Below are 16,095 nucleotides of genomic sequence, written 5' to 3' on the forward strand. Positions count from 1 at the left end.
TTGTGACAATCTGAATGTCCTATTAATGCGGGTGGGTATTCAGGTATTTTGTCTTTTTAAACCACACATGCACACACACACACACACACACACACACACACACACACACACACACACACACACACACACACACACACACACACACACACACACACATTTAGTTATGGGTGGAAAAATCCTTAAAAACAATATTAGTTGGGATTATGTCGACTTAAAATAGTACAAAAAACAAATAATATTTAATAAATAAATTCTAAATAAATCCATTCTGACAATTTAAAAGTCCTGTTAATGCGAGTGGGTATTCAGGTGCTTTGTGCTTTTAAGCCCCACACACACACACACACACACACACACACACACACACACACACACACAGTACAGTAAGTTCTGTCCTGTTAGACAGAGGAAAGAAAATTGGTTCCATCTTTTCCAGCTAATCATCACTGGAACAAGCGTCAAACATAACGTGCTTTCTAATTTGGGTAGAGACAAGCAATTAGCTGCTATTACATCCTTGAATCATTGCGCAAAAGCAACCTTAATCTCATTAATCACCAACAATGGGGGCGGTAATGGAGAGGCATGTTTATGCAAATTCTCCCACACAGTCATCTCCGCCATGCTTAAATGCCCAAACAGTGGCGGCTCCTCGGAAAACAATACTCCCCCCTTCATTTTGACTTGCTTTTTTATTCTCTCCTCCGCTGCTCTCTCTTCGCACTTTTCCCCTAAGTCTGCCGTCACACTGTAATGCACCCTCTTTTGTGCATCCCTCCCTTCTCGTTTGTCAGATATCCCACTTCACCATTTCTTTGTGGGCTGCGCGACACAACTTTTAAGAGTCTGTATAAGTATTGATCTGTGTCGGACAGCGAGAGCCTGTGTGTGTGATCGTGGCTGAGGTGTTGACTTGAGCGCTCGACCTCTTTGGCGAGGACCGCAGCTCCTCTTGGCAGCTGGCCTGCCACCTTCTCCTCCTCTCCCATCGATTCTCTATATTTCTCCTGGGCTTTTATTTCACACCTATTATTCGCATTTTTATTGTTTCGTTGCTTCTCTGTGTTTCTATGCTTCCTTCTAGCCTCACCGTGTCTGTGTGCATCTACTTCCCTATTTCTCGTCCTCTTAATGGCGTTATTATTACCTTTCATCTGCTTTTTCCACAGCCTAGCCCTGGGTGCAGCCGCCATATTTGATTCAGGACTAAATATAGCTGGGGAGGGACATTACAAGATTATCTCTGCACATCCTCCTTTTTTTTTTTTTTCCTATCTCCTGGATTCCCTTCTCCATCTTCACACCCCTCTCCTCCACTCTTTCCTTCTCTCCTGAGTTGTGTTCCAGTTCTCGAGGATCGAGGCAGCGGAGCGGACGGAGGTAGAGTCTGAATACAGGTCGGAGCTACTAAAGTTCAGCGGAGGTTCACGGATCAAATCAATTGATCAATTCATTGACGGTACTGCTGTCCTTACAGATGAATTACTGAGAGTCAAGGGAGGCCAGTCAATTGAGACAGCGAACATCTTGAACATTAATCAATACTCTTGTACAGCATTGCAGGGATTATTATGCACCATAAAAAAGGGTTAAAGGTCAGTTGAAAAATTGGTCATTTTTTAAACTGCCCAATGTTGTTTATTAACACATAAATGGTACATTATGTTCTATAATAGGTACCCAAAGCATCTCTATGTGGCTGGGGCCAATGGAAGGCTTAAGGGAGGAGTGTCTATCTGTGTGTACAGAGAGAGAAGGGGGTGGGGGTGCGGCAGAGTGCACTGTTTTGTCCTATGTTGCCCTGCATTGTAGGGAGCTGTCCACCGCCAGTGGTGCTGAAAGTGGATTACTCCTCGGCCACTTAAAGGGGGGGATGGATACTGTAGGCACTGGGAAAGAAAACGGAGATAAGGCTGAACTGTGATGCATTTTTGCGGGATGTCTTCATTACTGCAATTCCACGGGCGTTCTGGAGCTTGAAGAGAAGTTTTTTTTTTGTTTTTTTTTTTGTTCTTTGAGAAAAGTTGGATCTTCTAAGGGAGCCTCCAACAAGCAGCAGTTGTTCTATTTGGACCCAAAGAGGTTTTTAATTTCCCTCGTTTATTTCTCTCTCCTGTACTTTTCCCTCTCCCTAGCTCTGTCTGACTGCCCCTGAAATGCACAACACACTGGCAAATCAGGCACCGATTTTGACACTTTCAGGAGAGTTGGGTGGGTGGGGATTTTGATGGGTGTGTGTATTTGAGTGTCGGGGGTATTTGAGGCAGAGCAGGGGAGGAACAGGAGAAGATCGTTGTTACTTTCCCTTTTTTTCCCTTCTGGCTCAGCGGGAGGGGAAGGCGCTACGGAAGCATAAAAGGCTCTCCTCTCGCCTTGTTTATTCTCTGTCGGACTCACTGGCTTCACCATCCTGGAACTTCCTTTTGCCACCCGTTTTTGGCATCCTTTTCAAAGCTGCTGCTTCTACCCAACTGCCCCAAACAACCCTTGTCCATAACCCACTCCAAAGGCACCTGTCCGACCCACACCGGCACCCAGGTTATCATCGGGATGACGGGCTGTGCCAAACGCTGCAAACAGGGACTGGTCAAGTTTGTCCTGTCTTTGCACAAACTGGTCACTGGGACACTCATCAAAGGTAAGTAAAACTGAGTGATGACTAAGCCGTCTTGTATGCATGCACAATACATTTATGTGTAACGGTCTTAAAAAATGAATCACATACCTGCCTTCACGTGAGGTCCACAGGTGAAATCCGTGAGGTTCTGAGCGTGGAGTTGCTGACACTTCAGTATATACATCTTACGTATGCATAGTCCATTTAGAGAAATCTGAGGTGATTAAGAAAACATAACATTAAATGTCGTAGGACATAGGAATGAACATAGAACATAGGAATGTCTTGAGTCATTGTTTGTCTTCGTATATAGATGGCTTTGCGTTGCAGAGGCTGCCCCATCGCTTGAAAGTATCACGACAACGGCATAAAAAAGTGAGGGTCCACGACAATACACTCTGCATGCTTTTGTCTACTCTCTAACCCGGCTCTTTTCTCGACGCCCACGCTGTTCCTGCTCGTCTCTCTTCTCTTGACCTCGTTCTGTTCAGCGCGATCTCCAGAGGGAGGAGGGAAGGAGACATAGATGGAGGGAGCAAGCATTTATAGAGAGGGGAGATGAAGTTAGGAGTGGAAGCGTCCGCGTGTGTGTGTTTGTTTGTGATGAATGTGTGTAATAAATCCAGATGGTGTGGCCACAGCAGCGGAAGTATATGAACATAAAGACACAGAGGTTTTGCTATTGTGATTCATTATGGGTTTGCAATGTTTAGGTGTGTGTATGCGTGTGTGTGTGCATCCATAACTGGATGCTGATTAGGGCGAAGTATTGTTTAAATAATTACGATACCAGTACAAATACCAGTACCCTTAAAATGATACCGAAACCAATAGAGTACTTAATTCGATTTTTTTTTTTACTATACCCATCATGTGAATGGAAGCATTCAGTTGCGTAAAATGCCACCACTCCTCCCCATGCAAATGATTTTTACACGGATCATTTTTGAAAAAGTGTTGAAATTATTGAAATATTTATTAAATATCTGTACAAAACTGTAAAATAAAGTATTTGGGCAGTGTGATTTTATACAACTAGCCAGTACAGGAAGAATAATTAGAGCAAGGAAAACCTCTTTCATTGTTCATATGGTCACCTGACTGTTGTTTTAAGGCAGACTTGAAAAACTATGAACCTGTCCTTTAACAGACTGTCACTACCACAGCTGCTGCTGCAGTAGTGGGCCAATCACACGTCGTATTAAATTGAAAAACGCTTGTGGTGATTGGCTGTGAGCAAAACCATAATAGTAATTTTTTTCTAAATCTGGGGACAAAAGGGATGAAATGAAGGTATCGTTTTACTGTAGAGTTTCAACACTACTTGGTATTGGGTTATTTTGGTCAATACCTTAAAGAGGACATATTATGGGCTTTTCACCGAGTAAATATAGGTCTCTGAGGTCCGCAAAACCTTAATAATGTTTTTTGTCATGAAAATACCATCCAGATTATGCATTCGAGCCATTCTAACACGCGTCCAATCCACCCTGTCTGAAAACGGGCTGTTTCAGTGGGTGGAGCCACCCTCCCGAGGCCCCTAGTTCTGTGAGCCAATGGGGTTTGAGCTTTACCGTCGTATTTAGTCCGGTAACTTTCACTGATTTCACCTTATCAGTCCACCAAAATCTGCTTTTGAACAAATTTGAGCTGAGGAAAAAGCAATCCAGTTGCTCAATCTTCACTCATATTAGAACGTCATGGCCTAATTCAAAAGTGATTTCTGACTTTCACCACGGTGTCCAAAGCAATGCAGAGCTTGGAGCACCGTGGGATAAGGCGGGACTTGGGGCTTTTTTGTTTCATTGAATTATGGAGATGTCGGAAAATAAAATAAAATAAAATAAAATAAAATAAAATAAAATAAAATAAAATAAAATAAAATAAAATAAAATAAATACATACACGATGCATACAGAGACACATAAAACCATGTCTCCTATATAGTGGAAGACTGGCGGATATCATTCTGTACACACACACACACACACACACACACACACACACACACACACACACACACTCCACTGCCTCGCAAACAATAGACCAGCATCCAATTTACATTATGACCTGGGGGGATAAAAGACATCAAAGGAGTCATACGGTCATACACAGTTGCACAAAGAAAATGCTCAGGCTCTCATCTCTCTCATGTGCATGCACACACCATTACTTGTACTGGTGGTACAATCGCCCCGCAGGTCCACACACATGATGTCATGAGAGGGATGCTGATGAGGTTGGCTTGCTTAACCAATTGCTCCTCAGCAGCTAATCTTGTAGCCAACAAAAATGAGTGGCGGCACAAATAGACATATTGTTAAAAAGCAAGTCACGCGCGTGCGCACACACACACACACACACACACACACACACACACACACACACACACACACACACACACACACACACACACACACACACACACACACACACTCTCACATGGCTCAGACATCTTATTAAGAGGGCCATTACAGTTGAGCAGTCGTGTTGATTAGATTCACTACATATTTGCTTTTCAATTTGGGACCTTGGTGTTTTACTTGAGCATGAAGTGAATCTATCCAAAGTGTAACATCAACACCTCCATAGTGTAAAGATGCTGATTTTTTGTAAAACTAAATGTCTACAAATAAAAAGAAAAGAGCACAGGTTTGTGCATGATTTGAAATGGCAATGGGACTTTGTGATGACATCGGGTATATCATTAACATTGTTCAAGAATATAAAAGGCCAAATTATCCTCCTGTCTCTGCCCATTAGAACCAAAAGGACAATGGACACGGTCTTCTGCAGGCCCGAGAGCATTGAATGCAAAGGTCAAGGAACAAAGTCCAAGCTCCTGCAAAGGTCACAGCGTTACCTGGAACACTTTTGCATTTTTGCAGTTCAATGCAGCGCTTATTTTGTATGCGCTGTATATGTTTTGTACATATTTCTACATATACCGTACATATATGTACATATTTATACATATACAGTATGCATATGTTGTATATACTGTATGTCTAAGTATATAATTGTTTTATATGATGATGATGGTGATGATAATAATGATAAAATGGCAACAATGGTATATAATATAATGGTATGAGTAATCAAATAAATAAATAAATAACCATCCCCTTTGCGGTAAGTAATATGTGTGACTGATTAATTACTGCTCTAATTACTCACTGGTTATGCCAGTATGTAGAACTTCATTAAGACTTTGACATGTGTGCGCACAGCAGGTGCAATTTCAAGGAAATATGAAACCCAAGGGGTTTTTCGGTGCAGACACGACACCGTGTCTACTGTAGCCCACGGATAATCTCATAACTGTGGACCCCTGCCTGCATGGAGTAATAATTTTAGGATATATGGTCCTTAAACGGTTGACAACAGTTCAAGGATAAGATTTGGGACTAGAATTATTTGATTGGAATACTAGAATTATTGTGGAAATAAAATCATAACTCTGGTGGGTCATGTCCCATTCGTCAAGGTAATATCGAACAAAAACAGATGGACAAAGACTGCCCTTTCCCACTCATGGGCCATAACTGAGTAATGTTAGAATGACTGCAGTTTGCGCTGAAATGTACATAACGTGAGAAAGTATTGAAGGCTTTTTTTAAATATATTTTTTTAATTTAAGTTGACTGTCCAGTAACTGTTACGCGTTAACATCACATGCACAACACATAAATGTGTTCAATCCATCTCTTTATATTATAATTATGATTATTATTGCTATTATTATTATAATTATTATTATTTTTATTGTTGTTGCTGTTGTTGTTGTTGTTGTTGTTGTTGTTGTTGTTATTATTATTATCATCATCAATAGATGCATCTCAATGGATGTCAATGAACCACAATGATTGTTTTTTACATGAGATAAAATGTAAAATGATTTAAGAAATTTGTATTATTTTACAATATTTCACAATAAAAATGTGATTTATTACATAATATATTGAGAACACTAAAAGGCCACTCCGCTGACAGTTTTTTCTCATATAATAGGAGACTGGAGTGGCGACTGACTATAATGGAAACAGTGACCTCTAGTGGTACGTTTTCGGGAACTGCAACTACGATGACGTCACAATCCGCTCCGCTCGACGTTTTCGATTTAAATCTGTTAAACGTTCCCCTCCTCATGCCTCCTGTTACTACTGTTGTTTATGTCCACCGAGTTAACAGGCTATCGCTCACTGAACTTCTGGAGTTGTCGTGGCGATGAGAGTGAAATGAGTACAGTGGAGGGGGTAAAAAAACAACGTTATAATTAGTTGTAGGGAGCTCACGGTTGGTCTCGCACTAGCCGGCCCAAGTTAACAGATTTAGACTCGAGCACAGTTTTTCTAACAGTGTTTACAGTCCAGTTTCTGAGTATAATTTATCCTCCAGGTTTTAAGTACCTTATTATTTTGCTGTGGTGGTGCGCTAAAGTCATCACACACGCACGCGCATGCACACGCCCGCACACACACGCACACGCACGCACACAGCATGTGATTATGTAAATAACAGTTGCAAAGTGGTTAAGAAACTCAATTTTGTTTTTGGAAATGTGCTTTTTGTCCATCTTGCCCAGATTCGGATGAGAAAGTCAGTGCCAATCTCATTCCTGTGTGTCCGGTACCGATCCTGTGCTAAATGCTAACTGTGCTAGCTCAACGTTAGGCTCGAGGGGGTATTAATTAATTAATTGTTTTTGTTATTGCGTTTGTTAATTATTTGTGTCTGTATGACCAGTCAAAACACATAAATAAAGACAAGATCTTTCTTTTCTTTCGACCATTTATAATCATAACAATTTATCCAACCGCTGAGCCTTGTGATTATTAGCGGCTGTATTAGCAAAGGTCCCAAAAGATCAGAGTCTTTTTACCTAGTAAAGAAAGAAAACGTGTTAACTCGGTCTAACCTAGGCTGAATTTAACCTAAATAACAGATCATTTTAAAATGATCTGTTATTCTCCAACCCTTATGTTTCCTTGGCAGGAAACATAAGGGTTGGAGTATTAACTCACCTGTGATTAGGCTACTGAAATAATTCCTCATTGTCAACGAGTGCTCTTTTTGTTTTTACATTATTATTTACTTCCAGTTCACTACAGTGATACCGTCATACTTCAAGTTCTGAGTCTCTGGTCTGATTTTTATGCCCATCTTACCTAGAACCAGTCCAGTAGCATTCACAGTACAATGAGATAGAATGACGTGAGCGCTACACCAGTGTGTCAGTATCTCCATTTGTCTACTGACCTTTTAGTTTCTTCATGGTTAATATTGACATGACGAGCTAAAGTTAGGTTCAATACAAAACAGCAACTTGGCTAGAGTGTTGAGTATTTTAATACAGGAAGTTATACGATGGTGGACAGGCCGTGAAGAGCAGTGGACAACAGCAGGCATGTTGACATCTTTACATAATTTCATATTCTTTACGCTGATGCCATCTGTTTTTGTCTATTTCACAAATTCTCTTTCTGCTGTTATGATTTTGCAATCTCTGAGAGCAGATCAACGAAACAAAACAGTAAATTGCTTCCAGCAGTACTGAATCCTGCTTCACCGTTCACCGGTCTTTGTCATATCCTGATAGACGCCATTATCGTTGCGGCTGTGAATGTTTGTGGGGAAGTGTCCTCTTCGTCAAATTGATTTGCAGTAATATGACGATCTCTGCAGAGAGATTAATCTCCGGCCGGGCAGGTGTTAAAAAGGAGACGCTCAGTATTGTAAACATCGGGGATGCTGAGGTGAGCGAAAGTAACGATGCGAAACAAAACCCCCATAAACCTGTTTTTTCTTCCTCTTGTCAGTCGGGCGTGTCTATTTATTGTTCTATAATTAGTTATTTTCGTGTGTCATAGGAGAGAGCGAGGCACATTGTATGTTCTTGATTGCCAGCCTACTACCCTGGTGGAATAGGTATCATATTTACCAATAATAAGTCTCTTTTTGGAGGGCTGGGGGTGCTCACTGTTTCCTTAGTGTCACTTTACTGATTCAGCGGAGAGTGGGGGGTCAGAGCGAGAGATGTCGTGGAGAAATCTGACTCGGGAAAGAACTTATGTCAGTGTGAATGCTGAGGTGAGTCAAAAAACCCGAAACCTTTCCAGTGGCTCTCTGTGTGACAGCCGTGTAATGTGTAGACATTATCATATTTTGTTGTTCTTCACAAGATAAACCTCTGAAATGTACTTAGCTCCATGTACAGTATATGACACTTAACGGCAACAAAAAAACAAAACAACAAAACATAACATTTATATTAACTGCACTTGGTAGTTCCTGAGGCAAGCAGGCATATCTACTTTATTTGTTGAAAGAGATTTTTGAGGGTATTTTTGTAAATATTGTCTTCACCAATTAGAAACAATACAACTCCCTACTCTTAGCCCTATGCTTTCAGCTCAACAGAATAAATTTCACTCAAGAATGTACTCTGTGTAATACAAGATGGGCCCAGAAAGGACAAAATGCCCGTATCAGTTTTGTAATTACCCCAGGGAATTAATAAAGTGTTAACTTTGTGTTATTGAAATAAGTCTTATCGTAAAAAACACTACATTTCTGAGTGAAGACGCCCGCACCCCTCCCCGAAATGGTCTCCCCCAGACCATGACTCGCTGTTTTCCAAATCGCAAACATCTAGAAAGTTAAGGAAAATGCATCCCAATTCTTCTCATGCTTCTTACTATTAAAGACTTTGTATCTAGTCTACTATGCTCTTTTGTGGCAGCATAGTAGAGTCCTTGTCTGCGACACTAAACCCCTCTCTCTCACAAATGGGCAACAGTGTGTGACAATTCCCTAAATACCATTCTGAAATCCTGCAGTGGAATTTTTACAGTTGCCCTATAGGTAAAAGAGAACATTGCCTTGGGCGGTAAGCTGCTTGGGGCAACAGAGTACAAAGTGTTGACTATGAAGTGGGGCCTGTTCCCTTCCCTCGCTGTGGTGTGATGCATTGGGCTTGCAATCACCGCTGCTGCCTGCAGCCCCCTTTTTTTTTAATGTGTAGTCATTTTCCCCATCACTACCTCTAATAGCACTCGAGTAAATCATCTCTGTAGTTGCAGTACTCAAGCTGAAGGATTTCCGGTACTCTTTCCACCTCTGCTAAAAACTGTTTGCAAGATTTGAATTGTGCAACAACACAAGAAAGAATATGATATGATGCTAATAAAGCAACCATGTGCATAATATAGTGGAAATAAAAGGTGAGTTCAACTTGGTGTAAAAAAGCAGATTTGGAATAGGACAGGTTTATCTCGCCTCCTTTTTGACCCACAAATTCTCAGTTTGCAATGTTGACCAAACTTAATCTTGAAACCTTACATTTAGGAGATCATTTTCCATAAAAGCTGGCAAGAATGAAATTCTGACAAGAGCATGTGATTTTCCGAGCAAACAACAGAGGGCAGTACACTCCTCCAGATTTCCACTTTTAAAATAGCCAGTACCATATTTTTAGAATTCAGAGGAACAAAATGGGATGTGGTCTTTCTTGACTGTGTGACACTTTAATATCCATTCCTAAGGTATTTGCTGATGAAGCAGCTTCGCCCATAACAGTTAATGAATGTTGACGGACAGTGAGGTGAATTTCAAACAGAACGTCCACAGGCATCGGCCATTGAAGACTCTAGATCTGAGGTGTTCCTCATAAGTGCTTAATGAAATATTCAGCAGCCTATTCCATCAGATATTCGCTCCAGGTCCTTTTGAGTCATTGGGAGACAGGGCTGCGCTTTTGTATTCAGGGAAGAAGAAAGGAGGAGGCGGGAGAGATGGAGCAGAAATGAAGAAAAGGAGTGAGCAAAGAGGAGCAAAACATTGTGTGGGTGTGTGTGTACCTGTGTGTTTCTGCACATGTGCTTTGATGAATATATGTATTTTTCATACTTTAGAAAAAATGAATGTTTAAACTTTAGAATATATGTTTTTTTCTAAAGTATATGTAATTATATATGTACTTGTTCAAGTGCAAGAACTTGAACTTGTGTGTGTGTGTGTGTGTGTGTGTGTGTGTGTGTGTGTGTGTGTGTGTGTGTGTGTGTGTGTGTGTGTGTGTGTGTGTGTGTGTGTGTGTGTGTGTGTGTGTGTGTGTGTGTGTGTGTGTGTGTGTGTGTGTGCAGGTGCCATGGTGTGCATGCCTCTGCGTGTATGCTCAGCTGTGGGCTTCAAAATGATATCACGCTCCTTCCAATGAGCCAGGGGGGACACAGGCTGCTTCAAATACAAATACAATGCATAATAAGTGATCTGGAAAAGCCCTCAAGGGAGGTTTTTTTTTTACACTGTTATCAATCCTCTCGCTGCATACGATGAATACCTCTTACGTTTAGAGAGAGGGGGAGGCAGAGCATTGGGAATATTTGTTCACCAAAAACGAACCATTATTTGACATTATTTTACAATAAACATTAAGAAAAAATAAATAAACAGAGGTAAACCATGCCTAGCTGCTCCCTTAGGAGAGTAGCTTCTACTTGTTGGGGAGTGTGGAGAGCTGTGGGCGACATCATGGCTCTGCAGGGTAATTACCCTAGGCAAGGTGAGGCTGGCTGCTAAGCATTTATGGCCCGCAAAAAGTCAGTTAAGACTTCAACGTAGCAGGAGGGAAAAGAAGATGAATGGCCCAGCCTAAATGACTGTGTGAGTGTCCTTCTTACACGGTTACATGAAGGCTGTGCAAGTTCACTTAAAGTGGAGCCGGGTTTAAAGAAGCCCGATCAAATCTCTTCCACCCCGAATGTGCAATTGACCAAGAGCTATCTCACTAGAGAAATGGAGGCTCTCGGATCCCCACATACAGCATGAAATGACATAAAATACAGAATGAGGCTCACTCGATCGCAGGGAATCTCCCACAGACATGTTCTTTCTCCAAAAGGAAAAAAATAATAATAATCGAGAGCCGTGTCCTTGCCCGGAGAAAGGAGCTCACATCAGAGAGAAAGACGGGAGGTGTGTAGCATAGTTCTTCTATCTCTGTGAAGTTTATTATGCAATGGCTATCACTATTGAATCTTTCAGAAGTGATGAAAAAAACGAACGGTGTAATTTGGGGGAACATAATTCACCTCACAGTGGCTTTGCAATAGAGTTTCCATCCTCTGAGTCATTTACATCTTTATCTCTTTGCAACATGGATTGGATTGAACCAAGCTTTTTGTCGCCACTGGTAAACATAAAAATATTACATAACATAACTTATAATTAATCAGAATAAATGACTATAACATTATAATAGCTATAACTATAAAACAGAGAAATAATTAATCATGCGCTCGCGCAGTATTTACCCCTGTCGAGTTGATATTCTATTGTGGCACTCTTGGCAGCAATCGCAGCCTTAAGACTATTTAGATATGTCGCTGTCGGCTTTGCCCATCTGGGTACTGTGATTGTTGCCCACCCTTCCTTGTGGAATTGCCAGAGCTTTGGGAACTCAAATCGTGTGGAAATGCAGAGAATAAACAGCACTTTTTCGAGTCCTGCCACCCGTTCTTTATTGAGTTTCACCGTTGAGACAACAGAAATACCCCAGATACAGAGTTAGACGTGCTAAAAAGGTGGGTAGATAGGGATAATAAGATAGGAGATGGAAGACTCTAGTGTGAGGTATTATGTTGGGCGGTAGGGTGAGACTACCAAACCACTGCAGTGGAGTAGAAGGGAGTAAAAATGTTATATTGCAGTGTGGAGGCTATGTTTGTAAGAATGGGTCTCAGGAGGTCAGTTAGAGCAGGCGCTGTTCTCCCTCCCCGCTCTCCGGTGCGTCCAACAAACAAATGGACATTTTTCAAGGAAGCATATGGCTGATGGCTGCATGGGTGTTCCCTGAGCGAGATGGTTTTTCGCGCTTCCTCTCATGTCCAAGTCAGACAGGGTGGTTGAACTTGTCTCTGTTTCCCCGATCCAGTAAATCAATCTGTTTGTTCTGATGACTCGGAGGACAGTGGGGCTGCTCAAACCCTGACGCTCAGTAGCCTCCCACGGTTTTTCATTATGCTCTCCTCCCATGGGGGGGGGGTTCAGTCTCTCTACCCTTTCGTCTGTCTGTCTTTCTGCCTGTTCCGCTGTTTCTTTGTGTGTCTGTATGGATGACTTACTTTTTCTCTGTCATTTTTGTATATTCAATTACGATTCCAATCTGTCTGTTTGTGTCCCTCTGCTGTTACTAAGCTAAACCTATTTTAATTTAGCTGTCTGTCAATTTGTCCTATTGTCTGTCGTGCTGACCGTCTCTCCGGTCTCTCTGTCTATCTCCCTTTCTTTCCTGTCCCCCCCCCCCCCCCCCCCCGTCTATACCGCCGTTCCAAATTCTCTTTCCTCATCTGTCTCTCCTGGCTTGCTCGCTGTCTCCTTCCCTCTTCTCCCTCTTGCTCTTTTCCTTCATCTCTCAGCTGCGCCTAGCCTACGCTGCATCCATCCCGGGCTCCAAATTCTCTCCTCTCATCTCCCCGTGCCCCGCCGCCGCCTACCTCCTAACACCATCCTAACACCCTCACTTTTCTACTTTTATCACCTACCCATGTTACATTTCTCTCCTCTGCCCCCTCCCATCCACCCCCTCTTAATCTCATGCTCTGTCTTCATCATTCTCCATCTGCCATCCCAGCGGTCATTTCTGGGAAAGGCTCTATCCAGCAGTTGGTTTGATGAGAGCAGGCAGCAGCTAAACATCCAGCTCACCGCCAATACATTATTCACTTTCTGCCCGTCTCACTGTCCGTCCTCCTGGCTGCCTGCCTGCCCGCTTGTGCCTTCCCTCTATCTCTCCACCACTCTTTCTCTCCGAGCAGTTATTCCGCCACACCCGCCCCCTCTTTGCCACCTATTTTTCGATCCATCATCCCGCCGTCCATCCATCAGATGTGGTCAAATTAATTTTATTTGTCGAGCCCCTCATCATAGATCACGAGACCAAGCTGTTCACAGTCCCACATTCAAGGACATCTTGAGAGCAGAAACCCTAAGCCGTCAGAGAGGGACAGTAAAGACGCATTCACAAAACCCAAGTGGGAAAAGGAGCAAGAAGGAGCCATCCCCCTAACTAGTAGCCGGTACTGTATGTAGGAGAAGGCACTTTGCCTTTGTTTTGGAAATAGGACCCCGTTACAGCTCCGGCCATAGTCGGAGGTAAACTAGTGCTAGTAAGTGAGTGATGTTTCTAACCTAAAACAATTCACAGAGGCTGAGCAAAAACTCCCCTGGTTATGGCAAAAACACTAGGGCTTGAATGACAGCCAGCCACTGCCAGGCATGGAGGCTGCAGCCAGAGCAGGGGGTGTGGATGTTGATGTTTGCCAGCCATAGCCAAGGATGGAGGCACAAGAGTTGGAATGAATGTAGGATTTCATAAGTAAATAGAAGCACTTCGAACTCTGCTTAAATTAGAAGTCTTTCCATCCATCCATACACCCATCCGCCCGTCCATCTGCCCATCCATACGCCCATCCATCTGCCCATCCATCCGCCCATCTGTCCATCCAGGCATAAATGATAAGTAGCAGGATTGGCTCACGCTGTGTGCTGGATCTGGTGATCTCACTTGTTTAAGTCTTGTACCATTTCAGAAGACGTAACGATTTATGTCTCTAAATAATTTGTCTCTTAAACAGGTGATTAATCTGTTGCTCCTTGTTAAATAGTAATCAACTATTGTGTCAACACAAGACAATGTTGTCAGGATGCAGCCATCTGTTTTGCTTCTTGTATTTGAAGACCTTTTCCCTTCATGCTCATTTAACCCTCATGCTACCTGTGTGCATGGTTTCATTTGTGTATGTGAATGTGTATGTGTGTGTGTGTCTGTTGTGCCTCAGTATCAGGGGATGGATTTGAATTGATGTCAAATCAGTACTCCTGTGGCAGAACAGGAGATGGGTGGATGTGGGGAGAGAGAGAGAGGGAGGGGGGTGGGGGATGATTAAAGGGGAGGATGCTGATGACTCATGTGGGCCCCCAAATACTCTCACTTAAAATCGCAATCACTTGGATCCCCTCCCCCTTACCTCGCCTAATTTCTGTCCGTCTTGTTCTCTTTTGCCGTCACTGCCTAAACCTATATATATATATATACATATATATATATATATATATATATATATATATATATATTCCTTCCTCCTCTCCTAACCCCTTCATCCTCTTTCTCTTCTTCACTCCATTCTATCCTTTCACCCCACTTCCACCGTCCCTGCTCCGTCCCCCTTCTCCATTCTGCCACCCGCATCGATCTGGTAAAGGCTTGTGCAGGGCCAATCCTTTTACTTCTTATTTATTCATGTTTTAACGAATGTTTAACCTTACGACTTTATCGCCGGCCCTGATGACCCTCGGCTCGACGGCCGCACGCTCGGCTGTAAATTGTTTTCTCAGCTAAAGCCGCGTGAGGAATTTCAATCGGCCGACAGCCTCCACCGATCTCGGTCCCTTGAAAAAGCCAAGCGCGGGGGGGGGGGGGGGGGGGGTTAAGCTGCCACGACAGAAACAGTCCGTCACCCAAGTGCGGCTGTGAAATGGTTTATGTCCGCCGCTCATTGCCGTGATCCTGGCGTGTGGCGCGGTCCTGCTGCGCGGGGTCAGGGGGCGTTGTGCTCGTCTCTGTGTGCGTGCGGGTGAGCGCGCCCGCGCCGATAGGCTGGGGCGCGGGGCCGACGCCGAAACGCAGATCCGGCAAAAGTGTGTCGCCGACAGCGCAGGGGGAGCTACAGCCGGCCAACCTGCGTGAGGCGGTATATTTCTGTGCCACGTACCGGTGTCCGGTGTCAACACCTTTGTCCGTGACCCACCCTCAGGCAGAAATACTCCGTACGCGCACGCACGCACACCTGCGAGACGCGTGCGTGCGGAGATAAGCTCTCGGAATGCACTCTCCGCGGCATTCAGACAGGTTGTCTGCGGAATAGTAAGAGGGTCTGATCGCTCTCCCTCTCCTTATCTCCCCTCACCTCTCGCACTTTTCGTCTCTATCTCTGTCCTCCCCCTCCGCCCCCCCCCCCCGCCCCACCCCTCCCTCGGCTCCCTGGTCCGTCGCCGCATCCCTTCCCTTTTGCCATTTGCGAATTCCCACTAATTTGTCTCCGTCTCCTCGCTCTCTCCGAGCAGCCACCCAGCTCTTCCTCTCTCTGACTCCCTCCCTTCCCTTCCCTTCCCTTCCCTTCCCTTCCCTCCCCTCCCTCGCTCTCGGTCCAGCTTCTCCTCCCACGCTCATCGGCGATCCCTGCTCTCTTTTTCTCCCGTCTTTTTTTTTTTTCCAATTCATTTATTTTCTTATTTTATGATCGCTCTCCGTTTTACCGTATCTCTCTCTGTCCGTCTCGCCAGGGTTTGTTTTCCTTACTACTACGACTACCACCGCCACTCGTCGTCTCGTCGCAACAGCGTGCAATCCCTATTTTCCCCACCAGACAGACAAAGAGACAGTGCGAGGGACGGAAGGGGAGGGTGGGCAGGGAGAGCAA

General features: G+C 43.7%; 1 protein-coding gene across 1 annotated transcript in view; it reads left to right on the plus strand.

The window, feature by feature from the left end:
- Positions 1–2,550: 2,550 nt before the first annotated feature.
- kcnip1a (Kv channel interacting protein 1 a) overlaps positions 2,551–16,095 on the plus strand; it is a gene marked incomplete at both ends in the record, with an annotated part of 44,123 nt that continues 30,578 nt past the window's right edge. Inside the window, one exon of the mRNA XM_080007888.1 lies at positions 2,551–2,638. Within this exon, the coding sequence (XP_079864014.1) occupies positions 2,551–2,638 (88 nt within the window). The remainder of the gene's footprint in view (positions 2,639–16,095) is intronic.

The sequence above is a fragment of the Zeus faber genome, assembly GCF_960531495.2.
Source record: "Zeus faber genome assembly, chromosome: 10".
Taxonomy (NCBI): Eukaryota; Metazoa; Chordata; class Actinopteri; order Zeiformes; family Zeidae; genus Zeus; species Zeus faber.